We start from the raw sequence: 26,950 nt of genomic DNA on the forward strand, positions 1-26,950 counted from the left end.
GTCATCCAATTAACCTGATCATATTTACATTTTCCCTCCAAGCAGCCTACATGATCAAACCTTTCTCTTTTTTCTTGTAATATTATCATTTCAAATCAGAGTCAAAAGTAGAAATCCTTATCTATTGCCACAGGCCTCAGAAAGTACAGCAAGAAACAACCAGCTCTGTCATCAGTGACCTAAAAGTGAACGATTTAAAACACAGTGAGAGATGAATCAACATGTGCAGTCTGAACCTGGATTTTAAAGATTTAAAAAGTGGGATCCGTGTTCAAATTTGAGATTCGGACTGTGAGGAAACCTCTGAAGGCAGGAAAAAAGGAGTCAAATCTTAAAGTATCACAGCTCAAACTGACAGTCATCACGTCTCTGATGACACAAACATGAACCCTGGCCTCCATCGCCGTGTCCCACTTTTGACCACAAAACACATCCAGAAACTGCCACAGCTGGAAACTTGCAGTCTGGTGAGCTGCCAAGGAGACAAAGTACAAAACGCCTTCCAGAAACTTCTTCTGAGTGGATGTTTGTGACGACAGAAGTGGCAGTTTTCCATTAACCTGCATCCGCCTGCGAGGCTCAAAACAAACTGGTTGTGAAGCTCCTCCACTCGGCACGTAAACACGACGCAGAGACGACTTCTTCTCTGCTCACGCTGACGCAGCACATTAACTGTGTTTCAGAGAGTTCAGCTGTGAGAGGACCAGGCGACGATGCCTGGAAGGACTTTGAGTGAGGTTTAAGATGCAGCCTGATGGACTCAGCGTCATCTCACAGCGCCCCTGAAGGCTGCAGTTAGGCAGATTTAGTGATCTGACCTCTTCAAAGAATGAAGCTACGCAACATTAACAGCCAGAAGAACAGTGACGTTGCCTCACTGTCACACTGCTCTTTGCTGGAATAATCAACACTGTTAGAAAACAAACTATCAGCCTGGAATGAAAACCTACGTCCAGCCTGACCTTCTACTCTGTGCTGCTACTCCTCCTACAAGCTCACAGTATTTGGTTTCTCCACTCGCACACGAGGAACCGCAGTGCACCTACAGCTGCAGCACGTGTAGCAGTGTGATATATATATATATACAGTGTGTACTGTACGTACGTAGAAAAGTACACGACAACAGGAACAGCATGTGTGCTACGCCATCCAAAAAAAACCTGCTCCCTCGGTTTAGTTTTGACTTTCTGTGGAGACTAAAAGCGAGCACTCCTGACAGGAGACGCTTCTGAAGTGTAAGAAAATGTGTCTGCAGGCCTTGCTCATGTCCATCTCTGTGCTGCATTACCTTGAGAGGGATGGATTATCTTTACTGTCACCTTCTTTGTAAATTGTTTTTCATTGTTCCGGCGTGAACCTACAGAGAGCTGCTGATTGAGGCGCCTCCTGTTCCAGCCTGAGGAACATCAGGGCAGCGGCAGGCGGATAATAACCAGACCTGGGTCATACAGTCTCTGTGGTTCCCTTCAGCCCGCTGAGGCCTCGGGCTGATGTTTGGAACAGGGGAATCATCAAAGAGTATCTGAAAGGGAATCCACTGTGATTTGCAGGAAGTGATCTGTGCTGATGTGGAAAGGCCTCGCGTACCCTGAACTCCCACTACGAGAACTGCTTCTGCACTCTGCTGGTGATCATTTAGGATCCTTTGCTGTCATGAAATTAACGGAGGCCTTTGAGGTCAGATCTTTTTTTTCTTTTTTTAGCTTGTGTGTGTGTGTTTGTGTACACATCATTAGCAGCTGTTACTCACTGGTGTTCAGAGCGGAGTTTCATGAAAGTGTTTCCTGCCTTCTACGTACTTCTCTTATCTCTCTGTCATCGGCCTAATGGTCCACTCTCAGAGAACACACATGCATGCCGGCTAAAACGCAAACACTAACATAAGAACAGATCCCGTATCTTCACACACACACACACCACGAGCCGACCGCCGACACTGTTCATCAGATATGAAGCGAAACATTCTTGCTGGTCCTTTTCGCTCCTCTCTGTGTGTCAGGCCGATTAGTGTTTGACTTTTTCTCTATCATTTATAAATAAGATACTCGACCGATGACACAAACCTCCTGTTTGCTCCTTTCGAGCACTCGCACACTGAGGTGGATTCGCAGCGCTCTGCCAGACGCACTAACCAGGCCGTCAAACATTAATCGATTCAATCAGAAAACTGGCGCAGCAGCCGCTGTGAGTGAAGCGATGACGGCGGCGTGAAGCCGGTCACCTCCATCAGCTCGAACAGTTCACTAAAAAGAGGGCGCAGAAAAGCCTCCTTTCCTAAAAACAACAACAGCTAAAACAGGATTCTGATGTTTGTCTGTTCTGTCATTATTTCACACCCATTCAGTTTTAAGGAGGTGGATTCTTTACGGCCAATCTGGTCGGGTATAAAGAAACAAAAAGAACAAAATCAAACGACTAGTGTCTATCATCTGGAATCAACCGGGAGTGCAGCTTCTATCTCTCCTCGACAGTGCTTCAAAAATCATCACGTCACTCTAAAATAAAGCAGGAAACAAATCAGAATCATAATAAAACAATCACAAAATAGAGATAGTAAAACATCAAAACTGATATAACTCTCTATGTTCATTGTACTTACACAGGAAAATAAGGAGGAAATAAGAGGAAAATTCATGTTAACCACAACTCCAGTGTTTACCTTTTGACTTAGTGTATGTTTGTTTGTTTACAACAGGAAGCTAGTATTTATATGGCTACAAATAAAGTCCGTCCGACTCATTTCTGAGTCGAAAGGTTTCCTCCCTCAGTAGTAAGTTCTGGGCGTGGTGATGATGGCGTCCGAGTCCGGGATCCGTCCATGAGCCAAGTCTTTGTAGTGAGAAAACTCGGCTTCCAGACCGTCGAACAGTGAGATTAAAACGTCGCTCCGTCCGCCTCTGAGACCAGCCGATGGACTCACGGCTCCTTCAAAGCATTCGATTGGTGTGCAAAACCTCACCTTCACGCTTAAGATCCAGGTAAGGTTCAAAAGGAGAAATAAAACAGGCTCAGTCCTGAAGCCTTCCAGGTAAAAGGAAAACGTGACATCGGCTAAAATCACTCCACGGGCAAGGTGTGGCTTCTCTGCTCTTCTCTCCCCAAGAGAGAGCTCACACACACACACACACACACACACACAGACACACACACACACACACACACACACACACACACACACGCGCGCACACACACGAGCCATGAAAACACCGTCATTAACAGTGTGTTTACACACACACACACACACACACACACACACCACCTTATTGCCTCTTATTAAGGGAACACACTCCCCTCAGTTCAGTGATTCACATAAGAAAGTTAGAATACTCCTGCACACCCAGTTCACACTTTGCAGCTCTCATCACGTTCTGAGAGTCTGACCCGAAACGCAGACCTCTCGTCTGTGACCTCTGACCTCTGTGTGCAGGAGTATTCTGTCCAATCTGAACCTGCACACGCTGCCCTCCAGCGTCTGGAGGTCTTAGTGTCACATGTCTCATCTCATCCTGTTCTGCCTCATCAGAGGGACGATGCAGGACGGCGGGCCCGCCTTCGTCAGGAAGGGGTGTTTGAGGATCTCGCTGGCGGCGGCCCTCTGAGCCGGGTCTCGCACCAGCATCCTGTCCAGGAAGCCCTTGAGCAGAGGGGAGACCTGGGAGGAGGAGAGAAGCCATCAGAGTGAGTCAGGTGTTCATGATACCATCCTGCAGGTCTGTGAAGGGCGAATAACTCGTGTTTTCATGGCACTTCGGCACAAAATGGGAAAATGACACCACTTGGTTTTATTTGATTTGGATTTGATTAAGAGATTATTATTAAAAGAAGCCTGAAAAGAAGTATTCAACAGAAGGTCATAGATCACTCAAAGCTCCTTTAATGTCGTGTGCCTCTTCTCAAGCTTGGCACTTTCATAACTGCTGCATTAAAAAAACAACAGAGGCTTCCTCAGTGCCAGTGTGGTTACAAACTAGACCAGCAGCAAACAGTCTTTTCTCCTCCTCTTGTAGAAAGAAAGGATTATGTTGTTATACCCAACGATTAGTGTTTGTTAAGACATCTGATTTAGGTGTCTTAGCTCAGGGAAACTGCCCTGCCCTGTCAAACTCAGATCCCGTCTCTGTACCTTGTGCAGGTTCTTCAGTTTGGGAGGCAGGTTGTCTCGAATCATTTTCATGGCTTTAAGCGGCGGCTCGTTGAAGTACGGCGGCTCCCCATCCACCATCTCTATGACCATGATACCCAGAGACCAGATATCCACCTGGACACATCAAGAAGAGACGGTCAGCAAGTGGAAGAGCTTGTTTCAGCTGCAGCAGCCTGGCTGCTTTTGTTTTCACCTCGTGAGTCTGTGTGCGTGTCATCAGGGCAAAATGTGGCTCCTGGAGACACCTGCTTTCGTATTTTGTCAGGTGTCTGTATGTCTGTGGACAGACACTGTCATGAGACTGTACAGGTGTGTAGTTGAGATCAAAGTGAAGGCCGAGTTCGACCAATGAGAGCTGAGTACTCGAAGCAATGTATTAACGCCAATGGAGTTCTCATAGGTCAGAACGTGAACATGGTGACAGACGTCAGAGCTGGTGTGGTCCATCACACGATGGTCTTAGATGAGACTGAGCATTACCTCTGGTCCATAAGGCAGTCTGGATATGAGCTCCGGTGCCATCCAGTAAGGTGTCCCAACCAGAGACTTCCTTCTTTGCACTTCCTTTGACACCTGGGCACAGAAACCGAAGTCTGACAGCTTCACCTGGACACAAAAGAGCCGGAGGCAGAGAGGGAGGAAGAGAGGAAACAGAGGTACATGAATGTAAAGATGATTTTTTACAGAAAGCACGTAGCGATCATGACTTTTTTGCATGAAAAAGGTACTGAAGTACAGTCATTAACTCACGTAACTTTCACTTTTGACCATCGACAGATGAATTTAAGTTCAATGATAAATGTGTCTTTAATGTGCTTCAGCTCCATGAATACAAGTATTTAGTTTGGTTATGTGAGGCGCATGTGAGCAGACCAGTCGGTGAAATCTGCCTCACGGTGCTCGTTACCACCCAGCCCCCTTTCTGAGAACGTGGCTGGTATTTAGGCTGAGAAGCAGCTTTTGATGTTGCCCACAGGGCTGACTGCCAGCCTCAGAGAGCTCAGAAATGAGAAATGAAACAAGCATGTTACGAGAATGGGCGCACACATGTATGAACACTGTAACGTGAAGGCTGCCACCGACAGACTGAGCTTCATTTTACATTTTACCTCCAAAGCTTTAACATAAATCCAACTGTAACATTAACACTGGAGTTAATCAGAACAGAGATCCAGTGCTTTGTCCTATATTTGAAAGACCTCACACGCTCACACAGATCACCCTGCACACAGGTGCGTTCAGACGCACCAAACACACCCTCCCTACTGACGGAAAACACTTCAGGCTTGGTTGAGTCAGCTTCCCCTGCTAAGCCCACCCCAGCACTGAAAACACCACAGCAGCCAGCAGGAAGCTCTCTGTGTGAACCAGATATCAGAGGTCTACATGAAATGAAACCAATACTAATGACAAACATTAAGAATTCAAATTTGTTCAGTCTGTATAAATGCATGTATGTCCAGAAGTTTTATGAACACACAAGGACACAAAGAGTGTCGTCTGCTCGCCGTGAGCTGCTTCTAATTTTATTTATACAACAGTTAGTTCCAACAAAGTAATTTGATTGGACAAGAGACATTCCAGGAGTGCTGATACAGAGTACAACAGCACTGGGACATCACTCTGAAGAGAAGAGCACAAATGAAGCTAACACTGTAAGGCAGACAAGCTGGGCTCTGAACTGCCTTCAGACTTGGCTGAATATAAAAATATCCAGGTCAACTTTCAGGTAGTTAAGAAGACCGAGCTGAACACAGTGTTGAGGCAGTTTAATGGATCGATCTGGACAACTACAGGGGAGCTCTACAGCATCAGCAGCTACCTTGGACTTGGACAAAACAACACACCACCCCCCGATCTCACCTGAAGACTAGCGCATCTTAAAACATTCTGCAGTGCTGAGTCCAGACAATCCGAAAGGCTCACTGAAGAAGGTCTGGTATGATGTTCAGTTCACTTTAGATGCAGGGGCAAAGAGGGGAATCAGGATCTCAAACCTGACTCATTCATCCTTAAATGTGACGACAATGGAGCAAAATATTTCACCATAACGTTCAACGAAGAAACAAAAAAATCATAAAGACCCACTGGAGGGAGACAGAGAAAACCGGAGGGGCGCTACGTATGAGGAGCGAGGAAACGCGCTCTGCCCGGGAGCGTTGCTCGAAAAATACCTAAACAAAATTCCACTTGAAGGCCCTGGATCTGCAGCCGAGGAGGGTAACAGTGGCGACAGACAGCTTCTGGTATACCACCGTTCCCCCGGGAGTAAACCAGCTTCACAGATGTTACCCTGGATGTGCAAGGAGGCAAGGACACACACGTCTTACACCAACCACAGCCTGAGAGCCACTGCCATACAGAAACTGTCTGATGCGGGACTCGAGGAGAGGGAGGTCATGTCAGTGAGTGGGCATGGGTGAGATGCTTTATATAAACAGACACAAACTACGATGTCAGTTTTGATTCATAGATAATGTGTCGCAGAACAAAAAATACATATCTAAACAAAAACTTGTTTCACAGGTCTGAAAGTTACTGGAGAACATCTATGGAGAGCGGAAACAGAATCAGAATCTCTTGTCGCTTATTACTGTTAACTAATAAAATGCGCTTGTAGAACTTTTGTATAAAAATATCACACTCGAGGTCGTGCTGTCGTGCTGCTCGCAGTGCAGAACGCACAGTGGAAGAAACACCTCGCCGTCACGGCCATGTACAATGCAGGAGGCCGAGGCGGTGGGTGAAACCACAGCTCATAAAGACTTCAGACCACAAACACTCCTCAGCTGTCATCAAGGACGCTGTGGTTTACAAGTTAGCTCATCTCAGCGTCATGTATGGCTTGCACAAATAGGGTATGTTGAGGTTGGTGAAAAAGAAAAAACTACAGGGTCATTACTTAACTCATTAATATAAAAGTAAAAAAGAAAAGTAAGTAAATAAACGAATAAGACGTGAGTTAATTAAGCCTGACGTCGTCGACAAATCAATCGTGTGACGACTGTAGAGAAACAATTACAGAGAAATTAACAACAGGTACAACTTTAACAAGAACAGACATTAAAGGGAGACTTTCATCTCAGTCTGCTCGTCTTGCTGATTGACTGAATGTGGCTTTTCCATGACATTTTCAGTGATTCACATACAGAAATATGTGATCTTGGTGATATGACTAACGTGGACACACAGAAACTGCACCAAAGCGCTGACGACGCTCAGCAGCAGGCTTGACTTAACTTACCGGCACTGTGTGAATGCATGGTGACAGCGCGGCCAAAACGGCAGCTCAGCGCAGCCACACGTCTATTTCTGCTGGTTTCATTTTCTGTAGAAAACAGAAACTTAGCAGGCAGGAAGTGAGCTGGCACTAACCTCAGATCCACAGTGGTTTACAGAGAGGCATTTAGTTCCTTTTTCCAGCCAACATTTTCCTTTTATTCTTATAACTCTGGGTGAAGTTCTGTCAGTGGCTGCAGTCTTGTGCTGAGATTGTGCATCCTGTGAGCAAGGCGCACCTCTGTCCATCATGTGAGCACCATCAGCCTTTATCACAGCAGAACTTTTGGCACGTCATAGCAGGAAAAGCACGTGTCTCTAATAAAAATGATCACTTAAATGTGCCGTCACAGGTCCCTTGCATTGTGCAGGCTGGCTCACTGGAATGGCCGACTGAATCGCCGGCGCTTGTGCTGCTGTGACGAGTTTAGATGTCTGCTGTGAAAAAGGCTGATTATACCTTAATGCTGATTAAGTGCTGGCTCAGCCACAGTGCTGCGGGTTGACATATGAAAGCAGATGTGTGCTGCTGCTGATCAGAAACACCAACTACATTTTTCACTTTGTTTGTGTGAAGACACACACTGAACATCTCTTATGGGACCGGTCAGCTCACAAAGTGCTCACATTGTTTTTACAGCTTTAACGTGAGCCTTTAATGTCCTTTATTAGTAAAAAGAACAAAGATGCAGCTGTTTAATGTGCTGTTATGCTGAAACCAGAATCACCGCCTTGCAGTCGTCTGCCTCCACCAACCAGTCCAGCTGCATTTACATCCATGTCTGTCCAGACTCATATAATACATTTAGTGGAGACCTTACAGACATGTCTGATGAATAATGTCCACTGAGAAACATGCTGTCTTCACTTAGAGACTGTTTGTCCAGAGGAGGACAGAAGACTGATAGAAAACTTCATCACAAGGAGTAACAACGATCACCTGAAGATCAATATCAGCACAGCCAATCAGCTTGTGGTGGACTACAAGCTTCAAATATGGATGATGCTGCAGAGGAGCTACAAACTGTAAAACACACATCTTCAGCTCAACAGCACGCAAGATAACAAACAACCAGCTTCCAGGTGGACGCCAAAGATAAGTGTCACCAATTCAGGTTCCTGTAATATGGTTACCAGAATTGGACGGATGGACGACCCAGAAACATAACGCCTCTGGCCTCGACTGCCACCGGCACGGAGATATAAAAAGCAGTGTGAAGTATGTGGTACGTACCCGGCCATCATGGGTGAGGAGGATGGAGTCACTCTTGATGTCTCTGTGGATCACACCCTGTGCATGGAGGACAGACAGCGCCTTCAGGACAGACAGACACACGGTAGCAATCTGCTCCTCGTTCATCCTGGAGGGGGAAGGAGACACCAGACAGATACGTCAGTTCAGGCTCACCACCTCTACTTCAGGTGTGCCTGTGCTTTCTTCTTCTGGTTCACTCTACAGTCAGGTGTGAACATTTCACCCACAAACAGAGACCAGAAAAACAATAGAGACAACATGAAAACTGTTCCATCAGTCAATAAATAACTTGCTGCTGTACAACTGAATGTGAATGTAAAATGGCACAGGCTGTGTTGGTTTGTCTCTCTGTGGGTGACACTGCCCCCTCATGGAAGAAAAGAGTTTTGGTGGAATTAAATTTAAGACTACCAAAGCAGGATACAGAGTGATGGTGAGGCAGTCATACAGTTTCACATTTTTTTTTTGAGATTGAAAGGCTAAAATCACATGAATCAAAGGTCAGATACCCATCATCCACAGTGGTTACAGCCCTCAAACGTTGAGGTGCTACACTGACGACACACAAAAAGTTCCTCTCTCACCTGGTGTGTGTCACGATGTCGGTGAGAGCTCCTCCCTCCAGGAACTCCATGACGACCCAGAGCTCGTCTCCCACCAGGTAGCTGTTGTACATCTCCACCACGTTCTCATGGTGATAGTCCCGCATGATTACCACCTTCAGTCACCACAGAAACAGACGGGCACACAGACAGGGTACAGTCACTTTACTCATTAGACTTGAGAGAACGGCGAGGTGGGCTCGCACGCAGAGAGACCATCTTCTGTCTGGAAGCTCGACGCTGCACTGATCAAACATTAACAATGCCGGACACACTGAAACCCCGCCTGATTGGCCATCAGCCAATTTACATGTCCAAAATGTGAAGTGACAATTAGTGACCGATTTGAGCAATTTGATAAAGGCATACCTGACAGTATGCAAATAAATATTTTATTCCTTTAACTGAAACTGGTGAGAAAAAATAAGCATATTGCAAATCAGACTCATATCAGCCTCCAAAGTAAGGAATCAGCGATCACAGCGACGTTTGATCATCACTCTGTTTGAGTTACAGCATCCATCAAACAGCCTCCACCACATCGTGACCTCTTACCTCGTTGAAGAGGAGCTCTCTGCGCTGTTGTTTTCTCAGGTCCATCTTCTTCACAGCAACCAGTTTCCCCGTCGTCTTCACTGTGGCGATGCACACAATCCCAGTGGACCCTTCCCCGATCTTAATGTAGTGGTCCAGGTAGGTCCGTGGATCACCAGGATCCACCACCATCTGTAGCGCCGCTCTGAACTGCTCATGGGAAACCCTCTGGGGCTCCCTCTGCGGCGAGCGGCCCTGTGGCGGAGCACCTGATGCTGGGGGCCCGGAGGGGACGGGGGGCCGCGGGGCTGGAACGTTGGGGTGAGGCGTGTGTGGGTGCTGGCTGGGTTCAGGGGTCAGGCTTGGATGGGAAGTGTGATGAGGGTGTGGTTGGCTTACAGGGGGCTTGGAGCCGGAGGACCCTCGGGTGGAGCCGCTAGAGGGGCCATTTTGAGGGGAGGACTCATGGTGTCGAACCGGCTTAAAGAGACAGACAAGAGAGTCTCATCACATACAACACACAAAAAAAATCTAGAGGAAGCAGCTACGAGTTATGTATTAACAACTTAGATGATGAAAATGATGAATACCACATTTAAATATAGGCGTCCTTGCTGAGGCTGCTGGCCCCCGCCACCCGCATGCTCATCCTCACCTGTCCCGTAGGGCTGCGTCCACCCTCGCTGTCTGTCCTCGGGTAGGTGTTGAATGGCCGTGTGGTCTGTTGGGCAGTCTTCATCACCCCGTCTGTTACTGGCAGGTTTGGGGTGCGGATGTTGGGCCCAGATAGAGGCCTCTTGTCCCTGGGAGACTGAGGGCTGCCATCCCGCACCATGTAGCTGGACTTCGGCCTATGGTCACCAGGTTGATCCCTGTGAACCACCTGCTCCTGAACAGAGGCAGGGTTTGGGTGAGAGACGGAGTGATTATTGGGACGCATACAAGGAAAATGGAGAGGAAAGGTGTTAACAAGAGGACAACAGCTACGTAGTGGATTTACTGCTGCAGTGTCAGATCAAAGAATCAAATCAAAGATACTCGAAGGTTTGTACAATTAACTAAAATGCAGCTGACTTCATGATCATTAGCTGCCATGCTGTTACTGTCAGTGAATGAATCTTAATTATAAATGTAAAGGTGAGGGGCTCAGCCCAGGGTTCATCTTCAGTCCTACCTGGTCCCGAGGTGCTCGGTCTCTGTGTGGAGGAGGAGGGGGTCCAGAACCTGGCCTGTCCCTGTGGGCCCTGCTGGGCTCTTGGCCCCGGGGCTGCTGCTGGGGCCGACCCTGGCCTCCCTCTTCCCACTGAGGACGGATCGCACGCTGACCCTGGCGGGGGTCTCCTCCACTGTGGTGGTCTGGTCTGTGCCGGTCTCTGAGGAGCAGAGCGAGGTAAACATGAGCTTACATTGACCGAATCTGGCTATGACTCCACCTGGAGCTGCAGCTTCGCTCCTCACCTGTCTTGTCTGTCTGGGTGTGAGTAGTGTCTGTGGTGAGGATCACCGTTCTCCTGCCCTCCTCCTCCTGAAGAGCTGGAGTCCTTGCGAGGCTGGGTGGGGGGGCTGCCTCGTCGCAGGGAGTTGGAGCGGGTCACAGACATGGTGTCAAACTCATCCAGCAGCCATGTCAGAGAGCCGTCCACCCCGAGCTTGCTGCCACGTACGATTGACTGAGATTTTTAAAGAAAATGATCACTGGGTCAAAGTGTACCAAAATTCACAAACTAAGAAACACAATTCATGACATTCAACACAAAATGCATCATTTTCCTGAGCTGACAACTTGTTTGTTGTTTGGATTATCGCTCATCCCACCTTGTGCGGCTCTACTGTAGTGATGACAGTCGCATCGATGAAGGGTTTGGGCCTCTTGGCCGTGTCTTCGATGAGCGACTGCCATTGACGTGGCAACCCAACGAACTTCTGCTCCTGCTCATCAAAGTCCGTGTGCACACGATGCTCAAAGTTGGATGGAGCGGAGATCTGGATGCGAGACTTCTTCTTTTTGGTGAACATGATGGCGGCTGAGGCAGCTGCAGCCTAGCATCAGACCTGCAGGGAGGAAGCAGGAAAGAGCGGAGAGTTAGCAGGAAAGACTGAGGAAAAAATGCAAATATGAAACATAGCACATACGCATGCACATATGCATAGTATTTTAAAATATAAATCAGCATTTAAAACTGGCTCTGAGTGCAGGCTGGGTGCGGTTTCCTATAAAATGCAATCAGTGACTAAGAGGGAGTAAAACTATTTAAATCCAGTTGAGCATAAATCTCTGCAAATGCTGAAGGCATATAAAACAGCAGCCAAACTGGTGTAGATAAAATATATGTATATATACATATATATCAAGGCCTTATTTGCAAAACTCACATCACCATAATGACAACGCTTCATGTTGGAAGGACAGCAAGGAGACTTTGACAGGAAAGACGGTGGGAAGAAGGAAACAGGGATGAGATATGATGGATTTTGAGTAGGAGGAAGGGGGAAACACAGGGAAGCTGTAAGTACAGTGATTGTAGAGTTCACAGAGGGATCTGCTTGTTTTGCCCTGTGAGAGGAGGGGTCCCTTTATAGCTTGTGGTTTACTCTGTGTGTGTGATTCAACAAATAAACTACCACCCAACCAGCTTATTTCAGCTCACTGAGGCTCAACAATAGGCTCAGTGCTGGTCCCCCATCACTAATGACGGGACGTCTCCTGCTCCAGCATTTCCTAGAGACGGGGGACAACACCACGGTAGCATCTTCAATGAGCCATTTCCTCCTCATCACATGCTGCTTTTCTTGCTGTCTCAACCACGGTGACTGTCACAGCTGAAGTGCCACTGTGCCCTGCACACTGTGCATGCACAAAACAGACTGACGACTGTCCAGTCTGCTGCTGACAGCTCACTTTCTGTGAGATGAAACAGATGCATACTCTACCCTAGACTTTGCTTAATTTAAAAATAATTCAAACTTCAACTTATCAGGGTGTGAAAGAGGAAGGATGCCTCTGAGAACTGTTCCCAGCCATGGCATCTAAATATACTGCTGCTGAAATCTTCCTTTGAGGATCCCAGTCCTGTCGCAGCCATCAGATATCAGAGTGGGCTGTTGGGGGTCCGAACCAAAGATGGAGCATCAATAATATTTTTGCTCCTCAATATGCTTTATGTCAACAAGGAGGTCAAAAAAAGGTTTCTATTGCTCTGGTAAGTAAGTGCATATGGGTCATGGTTCCTGCAAAAAGAAAGCCCTGTGACTTCAATTTTTCAAATCTAACATTAAAACTTTTAGTGCTACACTCTCGAGCGCAGCTGTTTTTACTGTCTTGTCTGACAGTGAATTAATTACGAGAACAAGTGCATAATCAGAGACGTCCCCACCTCATCAGCGAAATCACGAAATCTGTTGCTGTTGTTGCTGACTGACAAAAACAACGTGCAGATTTGAAACACTGCTCACCACTTTGGGTCTCTCTCAACCTTCCTGTTTGTCAGTGGGTATCAAAGAAGACCCTCCCAGTAGTCAAACAGAGGCTCACTGGTGATCAGTGTGTAATAAACAGAACCAGCTGACCAGAGGGGGCAACAGGAGCGGTGGGGCATTTCAAGAGTGCCACAGCCTCCTCTTCTTGTTTTTCTACAAAACACTGCACCCAACTCAGCCCATTTACACAAGAAAAGAACAAAAAACAGGGGAAGTTCAAAACAAAGCAATGAAAAAGATGAAGGGGTGTGAGGGACAGGCAGATAGTGGGTGGGTGAGCTGAGCGAGAGGGCGGTCTGGGTGGGTCATAAGTTAGAGGGCATGAGTCATGCAGCCGCGCTCACAATCTGAAGTTTTAATAAAGTCTTTCACAGCAGGAGTGTTTGAAGTCTACCAGGACCCACCCAGAAACATTAAGAAAAGCCAAGTTCACAGCCAGCAACGCAGACACAAGAGCACAGCGAAATCAGGATAAAAGTGTGCACCAGCGCAGAGATATACTGAACACTTCATCACATCACTGCCAGCAGGACAGTGTGAGACACAAAGTGGTAAACAGCATTTCGCATGCCAATCCACATGCAGTATTTTTTTTTTTTTTTGATTTATGCAGTTATGGACAAGTGCCCAAACACTTCTTCCACACTAATCAAACTGGTTCAGATGGAAGAAAACAGCTCAGCTCACTTCCTCAGGCATGGTGTGTTTTAACTTCATTAATAGCCTTATAAATCACTATCTAATGCCGTAGCACTTCAATGAGAACAAAGAACGCAGATATAGATCGCTGTGTGTTCCAGTCAGTCCTTGAAAGTGACAGATGTTGCCTTCACTGTTATTCTCAAACGTTTGGTGAATCATTTTCAGCACGTTTTCCACCTTCTGTCGATAATCAGACCACTCTCAAATATATCAAATCAGATTTCTCACTACTGATCGCCAGTACCCTCAAAGTGGCAAAGTGAATTCATGGCATACATTCATCCATGACACAGTAGCACAGTGAAGCTCAGTCCACGTCTTCAGTTACTTCTCTGAAAAAATGGAGTTTGTCTCCACCCAAATACTAACTCTGGATTTTCTAACCATTAGCAAAACAATCTCATAACAGCGAGGTTACAACACTGGTGATAAATGCCTCTTTCCAGTCATAATGAGTCTGGTGACAAGAGCATATAAATCACAGGAGAAGCCTATCATTAGTGTTCAGCTGAAACAGCAATACAGCCAATCAATGCATGTTAACTCCGGGACACAGATAGTAACTACTGCCTTAAGGACGGATGAAACGCAGACTGGAGGAGGTGGCTGGAGGAATTATATCACCTACAGAGCACAAAAACATAAACCAATTATATATGCACCCCATGATTAGAGCTACTATTGGCAAGATGGGAACTGTCAGGGGTGTTCGCTAATGGCTTGACTCAAAATATCTTATTGAAAGCATAAGGAGCTTTAACAGCCTGTAAATCAGTAGAAAGTGGTCTGGCTGTGAATCATGGAAGATTGTGGCTTTCAAATCATGAGCTTTTGCTGCATGTGGAGATATCTGGGACTCTTAGATTGAGGGCTGCGGGTGAAATACAAGACTTTAGTGCTGCTGTCAAGAGCCAAGACGTGATAAACTTTAAATGACGAAGGCTGAGTGGCAAACAGGAAGCATTACTGTGACCTCAATGATCCCGTTCGGTTCGACAGGGAACCTTATTCACGAGGTGGCATGCACATAGTTGTCAGTTTGTAGTATGAACAAACATAAGTGTGTGGGTGCAAATGGAGGGCTTTACATGACAATGTGAGCCTGAGTGTGCAACTGAGTGCAGCTCGCTCATTGGACGATTAAAGCACATACAGCATGAGGAAATAAAAACACAGGGATGTGAAGAAAGACCTTTGCCAGTCATGTCTAAGTGATGAACTACATTACGAGTGGTTGTTTTTTTTGTTGTTTTTTTTTTGGAGATGGGAACAGACGTTTTATTCTCATGCTACAAAACCCTCAGTGCTATGTGAGAAAAAGTTAACAAATAGCTCTGACATCCCCATCAGCATAACAGAGGACATACTGTGAGAACCACAGGAGGATGAGAGCAACAGGTGTCTGCTCCTCCGGACCACAAGACGATCTGTTTCATTTGATTTTGCAATGAAATATGGACCAGTGAATTAAATGGAAACACAAAGATGGCATCAACAGAGCAATTGCTCAAACAGGAAAGACAAACTATATCCTGATCAATGACAGTTTTCAGAGCCGACCACGTTCCCCATTTTTCCCCAGGGCAGATCACATCTGCAAGTTCAGGCATGACTATTACATCCATCAAAATCATTTACAGGGAGGTTCAAATATTTAGAAATGTCTCCCAAAAAGTAGTGAGGTGTGACAATGCGACCAGATCACAAGAAAAGTTTGACAACTATTAAAACATGCAGACACCCTGATTCATCCAGTGCAGCCGCTGGACACTGGAATAAAGCAAAAAACGCTTAAAAATAAGCCTTAAATGCTACAAAAATACAAGTCAGAGTTGTGATTATTGAATAATCCTGTTATAACTGTGCCAATAAAAGCTCTCTCTCTCTCTCACTCACTCACACACACACACACACACACACACACACACACACACACACACACACACACACACACACACACAGTAAACCAGAAGCTATAAAAGGCCCCTCCTCACAGAGCAAAACAAGCAGATCCCTCTTTGGACTCAACAATCACTGTAGTTACAGCTTCCCTGTGTTTCCCCCTCCCTCCATTTCAAAATCCATCACTATCTCATCACTGTCTCCCTCCACCCACCCCTCAAACTCTCCCTGCTGTCCTCCCCCCTTTAACAGTCTCCCACCCTCCCCCCACTTTTCCTCTCTCTCTCCTAAGGGGACTCAGCCTCTCTCCCTCTCTCTCCCCTTGCATTGCTCGTGTATGCCTGGCTGAGCAGTGAGAAAGCCTGTCTGGTTACTGGGCCGGAGCCAGGCTGATGAGCTCTGGATGAAGCTGCTGTCCTCTGGCCTGATTCAAGCATTGTACAAGGGTGGTCCACACTGGGAAAGACACCGTCAGTCACAACAATACTGCTTAGCTGCAGTGATACTGGGTGTGAAATGATCCAGATTTACATACATGACGGAGACAGAATATTAGAAATACCTCTGAATACTGCTGAACAGCTACCTAACTTTTTTCACTATTATCTATCCTTTGGTTGTCTGCAAGTTAGCTCTGCTCCACCTGATGTGAGACTGCAATCAAGTTAAAAAATCTATGGTTTGGCATAAAGCGAGTGATGATCAATACTAGTGTACCTAATAAAGTGGTACATTTCTGATCAAACCAGGATATAAAACTGGACATTTCCTGACATCCTGGTGAGTTTTTATAACAAATAGTCATTACAAAATGTGTTATCAACACAGTGGTGACCTCACGTTGAGTAGGTTACCACTGACCTGCTCCGTCTCATCACGTTAGACCCACCTCACCATACAATTTGGACGAGGTGAAAGACACTTTGAGAGATACTTCATGAGCACCGGCCATTAAAAAAGAGAGCATGCATTACACATTTCCTCTCGCCGTTATGATTTTCTGTCTGTGGCTCCATTGAAGCATACTTTGCATAACTATCCTCCTATGAAGACACGAACAACACTCAGGGGTTGAGAAGGCCACTGCAGTCATTCTCCAAAAAGCCAAATAAATCCTTATTTACTTTTATTCAGTTACCTCAATTTACAGGCTATTTTAAGTGTTGCTGAATAGGTCCCAAGTCAAATGTTTTTAGGCTATTAGAATAAGTCATTGCATAGAAACTCTTGTTCACATAAAGGCCAGAATGAGTTAAAAACTCCAAATTTTACAGCTGACCACATTTCCAGAATTGAGGCAATGAATAACTCCTAAATTATTGCTGGTAACCTGCCAAAGCAACTACTCGAGTACATTAAGTTACCAGCCAAGATGGAAAAAACATTACCAGTGTTTGTCAGGTGGCAATTTCTCACGCTAGACTTAATACAGTAACCTTATCTGATTGGCCCCTTCAGATGACGTTCACCAAAGCTAAGAAATCATTCAAACACACATGTATTGGCTCTTCAGTGAGACAGAACACGGAGCATGGTGGTGCTGAATCAGGGGTGATAATTAATAGCTGTTCTCCCACTACTGCAAACACACACACACACACACACACACACACACACACACACACACACACACACACACACACAGAGGGCAGTGCTATGCAAACACACTGTACACTGTTTGACCTTGGAGCTACTGATTGCTCTAACGACCATCAGCCTGTTCACAACAGTGCTGGAAAGTAACTAAGTGCAATTACTCCAGTGCTGTATTTAGGCACAATCTTGAGGTGCTTGTACTTAACTCGTTGTGTATTTTCATGTTAGGCTACTTTATACGTCTAATCCACAGGAGTAAACTAACCAACTGGATATAAAGCAGTTAAAGTAGCTCGAGCAGCTCTAACAGTCAAATGCTGTTAACGCACTGATGCATATTAACAATCTAATATAGAAATATCAGTCAAAGAGGACATTTTACTGCAGAATGAGTACTCTCACTTCTGATACTTTAAGTATATTTTGCTGATAACTGCAATGGAAGTTTATGCTCTCATGACTGTTTCCCTCCTTTGGAGCACTGCCTTGTCTCTCATTGTGAGAACTGTGTGTCCTTCAGCTGAGGACAGAGGCTGATACTCTGTTCGAAGGTGTTTAGCAGCTGGTAAATCTGACCTCTGCTCCACAGAACTTCAGTCTTAAATGTAACAGAGGGGATCATGTGATGTGCACAACAATGGATGGTCGGCTTCTGCTCAGACACAGCATGGAAAGTGCAGTATTTGAATGTGCCACGAGGTAAGAAACAAACAATGGTGCCACCAAAGGGAAGCTGCTCTTCTTCTGAGAATATTAGAAAAAGGTGCTAATTTGGAGGGTCCACATGCAAATGAGTGAATATTGCAAAAAACCTCTGAAAGAGCTGAATACATTTTCCTCCACTGGTTCACAACACTGTGCATGTGTGGCAGTCTCAGCCTCAATATACAGTAAGACCAAGTGGGCTCGCTTACATCTGTCTACCATTACAGTAAATTAGGTAGTTAAGATACAGAACTGGTTGTTACACTTACTTCCCATGACATCGACCAGCTGATGTTAATATTATGAGATCTCACATGTAACAGCAGGAACAGTGGATTCAAAAACGTAAGTTTAACAAGCTTAATATAACTACAGAAGAACTAAAGTGTAAGTAAGACAGTTTAGGTGTTCGCTCAGCGGTAAAGCATCCGTCTGAGTGTCTTAGTGTTTTGTACACTACTAATGGAAAAAGAGGACATAAAGGACGTGTGAGACTTGTGTACTGGATCCAGTAACAAATATGCCTTAGAAGTTCCTAAACCACAGATTTCTATTCTTCACAAGCTTCAACTCCATATTCTCTATGTGTTTATCAGACAAGGAAATACTCCCTGTTGTTTGATAACATAACAAACTTTCAGCACATCAGAGCACAGATACCTGACTGAAGTCTGAACTCAGGCCACTGGGTAACAGTAAATCACCTCCAAAATCTGCTCTGCCCCTCATGTGTCACCAACACTTGTGCAAAGACAGACGGATGAGCAGGATGGCTGAGGGTAACAGCTGTCCTGACAGTCCCAAACATGAGCAGTCAGTAACAGGTTTGAATGGACATAGTGAGGGAGAGGAGGGAGGAGGGACAGGCAGTAAAACAGGGCTGTCTATGAAATTCATCCTTCGCTCTCTCTCTGCCTGCTTGGTCGCTACCTCCCTTCACACAAAGCAAACAATAAAGTTATTATGCTTGTTTCTGACTCACAGTTAATCCCTGCTGTGAGACTTTAACAACAGAGTTTTGTTGTTGTGGCCCACATTAACTTTCGCTCCCAGCAGCAGCCGCACGGCCAAACCAGAAGTTCTAACTTAAACCTACTAAACTGTTAACTTGCTTTACGGACGACAAACTGCGAGTTAAAATACAACGCGGCGGTACAGACGTGTGTTTAGCCCGCTGTGTATAGTCGCCAATACTCACTTTTAGTCACAGGTACTCGTTTCGTCGGCAGCCACACACTATCCACCTGATCTCATGTCGGAAACGCAGCTGAGGACGAGGGAAAAACCAGACTCCTGCAGCAACAAAGTTGTTTCCGCGAAGAAATTCAACTCGGTGAAACCGTCGGCAGCGTCTTCACGAGCCGCCGACACGGACACGGGGACAGACGACGGAGCACGGCGCAAAAAAACACGCAGAGAGAAGTCAAAGTGCCGCAGCTTCGGCCTGTAAATACAAAGTGTGTCGCATTCCTATGGTTTCAGCAAAACGCGGCCCAGTATCATGACGTCACCGGGAGAGAGAGAGAGAGAGAGAGAGAGAGAGAGAGAGAGAGAGAGAGAGAGAGAGAGACATTAGCGCGGGTCTGTTAACAAATACGAGCTAAAAATAAAAGCTCTTTTCTCCACTCCTTCCTGCCGCACAATAATACAGCTGCCTTACAGGTGCATGTTGTTACCTGTGCTGTCAGGTGACCAGCGACGTCACCTGACAGCACAGGTAACGACGGCCCTGAACTTAAAGATATACAGAACGATTGATTGTTTCAGCTCTACTTGATGTGAAGTGAAAAGGTGGAGTTAAAGTTGATCTACTGTTCAAATCGATGTAATATTATGCAATATAGTAATATAGTATAATGTATTTTTACTGCTTCAGTAACAACAGCACAAGCCCCCAAATACAAAGATGAAGTATGATTAAGTCTATGACATAGTGAGTGAAGCAGATTCAGGGGATGGATGACGAGACATTCTCATTTGTTGCATCTCCAGTCTAATTAAGTGAATGAGGATATATATTATTTTTAGCTTTTAACGTGATTTTTTTGCTTTTGTCACATGACGAAATGACTCACTTTAGCACAGCAGACTGTATTATTTGCAGTTCATAGCAGTGTGATCAGGACAGGCTGCTGTGAAATACCATGTACGCCTGCTAATACAAACAGATCCATCAGCAAAGACGTTACAGGCGACACACAGATACTGAGTCATGGCTAAATGACAAAGCTTTGGGCAGCACTGGCCCATGAACTGTGTCAGCCATGTTGTTTTAATCGCACAATTAGATGCTGCTTGCAAGAAAAATTATTTCTTTTTGACTGTGTGCGCTTGCTGTAGTTACTCATGGCGCTGGGAGTGTTTCCAATGTACACAGAGCAAACAGTTGCATAATTTTAACACACATCAAGGTAAAACAGAATTAACACTTATTTCACAGGGATACTTCAACTAATATTCTTCTACATTTTAAACTGAGTGACTTCCTAAATACACCTAAAATGAGCATGCTAGTTTTTATGGATGTCTCATTGCCATACTCACTAACATTACAAACATCACAGAAGTTACTTCAGCCTAATGTAAGAGTTTCTTATCAAAGCCAGCATGAGTGAGACTGTTTATTATTTATTATCTATCATCCAACAGACAACAAGGTGTCAGTGCCAATGAGGAAAAGGCCTGCTGACATTCCTTTGAGGGTAAAAATACAACAACCGCTCAACGTATCCCAGCCAGGAACACACAGACCTGCCAATGCCGAGGCCGAGTTCAAACAAAGCACGCAGTGTAACAGCCAATGAGGGCCGACTTCCAGACGCAGGTTGTGGAATGTGGAAAGGTCAATGATAAAGACGGCAGAGAGAGCACACAAGCTAGCTTCCACATATTTCAGCACGCATACGCAGACAGAGTGCCAGCCAGTTTGACCGCACAGGACCTCCAGACCTTTGCTTCCTCTCCGCTCACTGACTGACTCACAGGAATATCAAATCAAGTTCACCACGAGGAGTTTATGACACCTACAAGAACAAGGTTAAATGGGATGTTAAAGGTTGGCACACATCTAAAAACAGAGAGTGATCAGGCATGCGGAACAACGCCTGCTCTGTGAATGTGACCACAGATAGCACAGCCCCGTCAAACAACCACAGAGTTAAATGTAGCTCTGATGGCAATGAGAGCGGATCACAACACTGTGAGGCTGCTTTCATCTGAGCTCTTCACAAAGCCGTGGGTGACGTCACGCAGACTGCGTCCATTGTTTTATAGAGTCTGTGGGAGAAGTCAAACATCACATCAATCCCCTCTGTCATTAGTGAGGCCTGTCATTACTCCATCAACTGCTCTGAGATCTACCGTTCTGCCAAATACAGTAGATGAGTGAACGGTATTCACACGAGAAAGACTGTGGAGGCAAGAAGCTGTGATCGGATGGTAAATGTCCATGTAACTGTAACTCGCACACACAAACACTTCTGCTTTTACAACAGCTCTCACTGTGCTGCTCATGATCACGTGAAGCTTGGTAGTATTCAAAGTTTGGACATTTTCACGCCAAAAAACATTCCAGTTGCATTCAGTGGTTCCCTCAGAAATTATATCTTAGGCTAAACTGTGGAAAACTACAAAATTTGGATAAAAAGTTCATAAAATAACATTTCCTGATGTTTTGTACTAGGGGCACATGATGGTGGATCCTTATTAAAGAGCAGGATCCTGACAATAAATCCCATATCTACTTACAGACCACTGCAACAAAAGTCCCACCTGTGTCATCCAGACCTTTCCAGTGTTATGGGAGTGCAGAAAACAACAACAAAAAGCAGCTTTTTTCCTGTTGTTTCACCTCCCTCTATAACATACTGCCATTCACTAGGATTGCAACACCATTACAGCCGAGGGTAAACACAGCCACCGTCCAGAACTCTCTTTGTACTGTGTGTGTGTGTGTGTGTGTGTGTGTGTGTGTGTGTGTGTGAAACCTCCATATCAGCGGGAACATGCAGGCCCAAGCTTGATTTTTCAGCTGCAAATAAACTGTACATGCAAACACATGAACTGTAAGAGGACTGTTATACAAGGCTGCAATGCTAAAAACAACCAGCAGTGGAAGCAATTTAAGGATGTGAAGATTATATTCATCGTTGATTAATCAATAGTTAAGGAAGTAGAGAGACTTTATGGTATTATGGGGTTTTGTGCATTGATGAATGTCTTTTAAAGGGAAAGGATCAACTGAACTATGTGTAAACAGCAGATTATCAACAGAATCACAGTATGATGACACAGAAACATCAGCAGGTTTTTGATCAGACAAGCTGATCTGCAGCTACATCGAATTCTTCTTCTGATTCTTTTCACCATATTTCAAGCTCGACATGCTGACCACAACGCTCGCTCGACTTAGTAGATGAAACTAAGTCTGAAAAATGGGCTATTGTTATGATACTGAATATTTCTTTTATTCATACGATGTTTTCGCCCCTGTTCCTGAGCACCTAGCGGGCTGTGTTGACGTTGGCTACTGCAGTCATTCCAGAGGGGATTTTCTTTCCTCTGAGGCAATAAGCCTGGCCCTTTCCCCCGTTACAAGGAGGAATCATAATGTAGGCTCTGCTATGACCCTCAGCATGTTTCTTCTTCTTCTTCTACTCCTTCTCTTCCCCACCCAGGGCTTATTTAATCCAGTCATCTTAGCTTGATCCTCTGTCTCCAGACACTTTAAAGATTTTTTTTTGAGGGTTTGAATGTTGAAAGCTATGGATTATTTTCAATCAGTCAATGAGCAACTGCAGCTGTTTTCCATTCATTTCTCAAAAACATCTTCATATTTATGGTTTGATAAACCATCCTGTTGAAAAATGAGTAATGAAAGACAGAAATCAAGGAATTAACCAGACAACAAGTAATAACAAAACAGAGAGAAACAAATACTGAAAGTTCATCCCCTCAAAGTTCTCCTTGCTCTCCCATCACTCCCCTGATACGAGGTGGAGTCGGGGGTTTTCACTGCTGTGTTTTCTCTGCAGATCGGCTTGTGTGGCTGTTAGCCTTTAGCTAAATCTGGCCCAGTGTGGGCTCTGCACCTCACCTCCCCCCTTTATGCTCTCTCTCTCTCTGGACTCTCCACAAACACCCAGCCCTACCTGCTCACACAGAGAAAGCTTGCCCCTTCATCTTTGCTCTCCCTCCCTCTTTCTCGTCACTTCCTCCCATATCGCTCGACTCCAATTCTCTCGCACAAACACAGTCCACCCCCTGCTTTTTAAAGCCAATGCCATGTTTTTCTGTGAAACCTGATACCAGGAGAAAGATGACAGGCTTTCAATGTTTGGATGCTTGCTCATCCCTACAGCTTCAACTCAACCAGAAAGGACACAATGAGGATAGAGCAAAGTGGAAGAAAATAGATGGGAGGGTGCAAATCATGCCTGGTTAACATACTTAAAAGTGGTTGATGTGAATATGTACTTTACAAAAGCTAAACCTCCGGAAATGCTCAGAGTAGGCGACTTTCTGATCTTTCATTTTTTGGGAATAAATCTTCACTTGTGCTTCACTCAGACAGACCACACCGGAACATTACATTTTCCAGAAATAAAGACCAGAAAATGAGGCACTTTAATGTCTGATAATAAATTACCACGCAGGATGAGAGCAATAACAGGCACCTCAGTGGTGCTTTCAATGATTATTGCCAATATGATCATTCACAGCTTTAGCCTCCAGCTGCCACCTCGAATGTCCATGTGGAAGCTGTTAGGAGTCCCTGAAAGATGCCTGAACAGCAGCTGTGTTTGTCTCTCTGAGGGACCCTCAGCTCAGCTTGCATCAAACTAACAACAACCTCTGTCCTGCCATCAGCTCGACTCGCTTCTCGACACGTCTGTCAACGCTCGTCAGCAGTTCCTGACTGTCTCTGTCTTATCTTGGCCTCTGCTGGATCACGTCAAATGGCCTTGGTACTTGGTACTTTTAGACTGTAAATTTTCAATTTTAACAGGTCATCACAGTTTGACTATTTACATTTTTTTCCCATGTTCAAAACAAAAGTTCAAATTCTGAATAAAAAGGGACAGCCCTATTTTGTGCTTAATAGCATCAATTCTGTTATTTATAGAAGCTACTGCTGATAAATCCCACCAGCAACAGGTGTCGCTTCAGCCAGTGAAACTGTTATCACTCTTGACAAATAAGATTTTTCATTTTTGTTTACTGGAGGCACACTTTAACAGTCTCGTAGTCTGTCAGGACCGGGACAGTCAGGACCCCTACCAAACTGTCTATATACCTATTTTTAGCAATACAGAATTAGTACTTTTTCCAGCTGTTTGACTGTGCAGCCAAATACTGAATGCATGTGACCGTGACAGATGATGATTTGGACCCTCAAACATCTGGTTTGAATATATGAGGACAGGCGAACCTGCAAGCCTGTTTTTTCCTGTTTGGCACTACACAGCGGACAATGTGAACACTTCCATCATAATCAAAACTTGTGTGAAACTGGGTTAAGAGATTAACATTTGACGACCTCGGCAGAATTATAACAAACTCAAACAGAAAAAAAGTCACAAAAACACACACATCCCACAATGATCTAAATCAGTGGTACGCATAATATTACCTTACAAATATAAAATGTCAAGACTGCAACCCTGATAAAGAAGTATACTGTTCAACTACTGTCATCTGATCTGCAGCTCCTGCTCATTTCCCAACCTGACATCTAGTTCCCTCCTGACAGCAGCTTCCAGGGTATGATGTAGAACTGGGGGTGGCTTTGATAAGAGTGCTCAGTGCTGATGTATGAAGTGTATGGGAGAGAGAACAGTGACCCTCCGTAAAGCTCTGGCACGCCAGGAATGTGTGCTGTGCCCAGCACTAATCGCACAACCTTGCTGACTAACTGCACGCAGAATGTCTTTTCCACCCACTAACAGACACACAGTGCACACGCGTGAACGCAACACACTTGTACATATCTGCCAGCTGGGAGAAAGGGAAGAGGAGGGGCACATTTAAGGCCGGAGGATAAGGAGAAATGACCTGCGTATTAAAAATGAGGTCGAGGAGGGGAGACAGCAACTTAATCAAATCTCAGACAGACAATATCCTTTCCTCCTTCAGCCTCACCAGACGGCTGAGACACACAACTGCATTCCTGTTTCACGGGTGAAAATGAAAGTTGAACATGGTGGTGAGTAACAAGAACCGGTTACATGTTCCCGTATATTACGCATGAAATCCCACAAACAGAGATTTGGCAATTAGGAGAAGTTGGCCTCGGTGTCTCATAGCTTGTAGACAAATAGCCAATGTTACCATAACCAGCTTGTCTGCTGGATTTGCCATTAAGCCGTCCAGTGAGCTTAGAGGGTCTTAGCAAAGAACCACAGCCCTTATGTAAAATTAGCTTGGTTCGGTGTCCGGAGCCGCGGCATTTAACTGTTCAACAACTTTCACAAGTGACTCATCACCTTGCACCTCGGTCCTACCTTTAAGACTACATGCTTTACACCTCACTACAAGGCATTCTTCACATAACACACACACAAAGCAGACCGAAGGAGGTTTCTCAGGTCCCCCCAAACACTGGCTGTCCAGACTTGAAAGCAGCTAATGTTAGCCACTGTTAGCACCTAAAGGGGAAGCAGGGACGCGCCACAAGCTAGCGCACATCACGCTTTATTTACATTTATAAGAACCAAAATGTGGTTACTCACCCAGAAACTCCCAGGGAAACTTTTTCTCTGTTGCCTCTGTGTTATGGAAATAAACTTTCCTCTCTTTGAAAACACAGACGCCGTCTAACTTTGGGCAAACTGTGTAACATTAGCCGAAGTCTCACTTTCCCGTCGCCATGTTGAACGGGGGAAAATACTACATCCGGGAAACTGCGGCAAAGCACCATGGCAACCGAGTCAGCGGCTGGGGGGATTAGCATATAGCTGTTTATTAGCATTAGATTAGCACAAAAATAAACGTTTTTCTGCATGAAGTGAGTATTTATGTCAGCAGTTATTCAGCAGGTAAATATGAAGCCCAAAATGTTCAGTGTTGTATAAATGAATATAAATTGTATAAAATATATCAACAATTTGTGAAATTGCTGGTTCATTTATATGTTATTAAACCTCAACTCATTATTCTAAAATATTTCATCATTAATTTTTATAATAACTTAATTATTATTATAGGCTACCAAGTTATTGAAGTGTACAAATTCAGAAAGGATTATGAAAGGCACCCAGAAACAGGTATTACTGATTTAAATGGAAAATTCCTCATTTAAAATGCTCTTTTTGATTTTGACCTTCTTAACAAATGTTTTTTCCAGGTGAGAGCACTTTTTTTCAAACCACTGCACACTGCATTGTGTTACAAAAACATCATCTAGAAGTCAAACTTAGAACAAACTTACAGATGTACAACACGGCTCAATATTTTGTATAAATCTGCACACAGTGTGACATTCAGACTCTAACAATGAGGGTGCAGTGTAAAAGAGGATCAGAGGACAGCATGTGCATACACACAACGAGCTGATCTGCAGCACAACAGTGTGACACATTTTAAAATGCTGTGCTCGGTCTACAATTATGCACTACATAACAGCAAAACAGACAACGGTAGATCACAGTGAGCGACTGACTGACTCAGAGATGCATCCAGGAGAGGCCGTCTGAGGCCGGGCACAGTCTAGAGCCCCAGTGGAGTTTGTAAAACCAGCAGTCTCTCTCTGAATTA

At 45.0% G+C, this 26,950-nt stretch overlaps 1 protein-coding gene across 2 annotated transcripts; it reads right to left on the minus strand.

Annotated features, from left to right (window-relative positions):
• Nucleotides 1-1,651: 1,651 nt before the first annotated feature.
• Nucleotides 1,652-26,081, minus strand: pak4 (p21 protein (Cdc42/Rac)-activated kinase 4). Of its 2 annotated transcripts, none has more exons than XM_076735470.1 (11): nt 25,927-26,081; nt 11,630-11,866; nt 11,273-11,484; nt 10,989-11,187; nt 10,470-10,703; nt 9,836-10,294; nt 9,263-9,396; nt 8,658-8,784; nt 4,625-4,750; nt 4,124-4,258; nt 1,652-3,652 (listed from the first exon to the last, which is right to left on the minus strand). In XM_076735470.1, the coding sequence occupies exons 2-11, from the start codon at nt 11,828-11,830 to the stop codon at nt 3,497-3,499; spliced, it is 1,983 nt and encodes a 660-aa protein (XP_076591585.1). In that variant the 5' UTR covers nt 11,831-11,866; nt 25,927-26,081; the 3' UTR covers nt 1,652-3,496. The 2 variants fall into 2 exon arrangements, with proteins under 2 accessions (XP_076591585.1, XP_076591586.1); XM_076735471.1 differs by lacking the exon at nt 25,927-26,081 and adding an exon at nt 19,395-19,686.
• Nucleotides 26,082-26,950: the final 869 nt, after the last annotated feature.

This window comes from Chaetodon auriga, chromosome 7 (genome assembly GCF_051107435.1).
Source record: "Chaetodon auriga isolate fChaAug3 chromosome 7, fChaAug3.hap1, whole genome shotgun sequence".
Lineage (NCBI taxonomy): Eukaryota > Metazoa > Chordata > Actinopteri > Chaetodontiformes > Chaetodontidae > Chaetodon > Chaetodon auriga.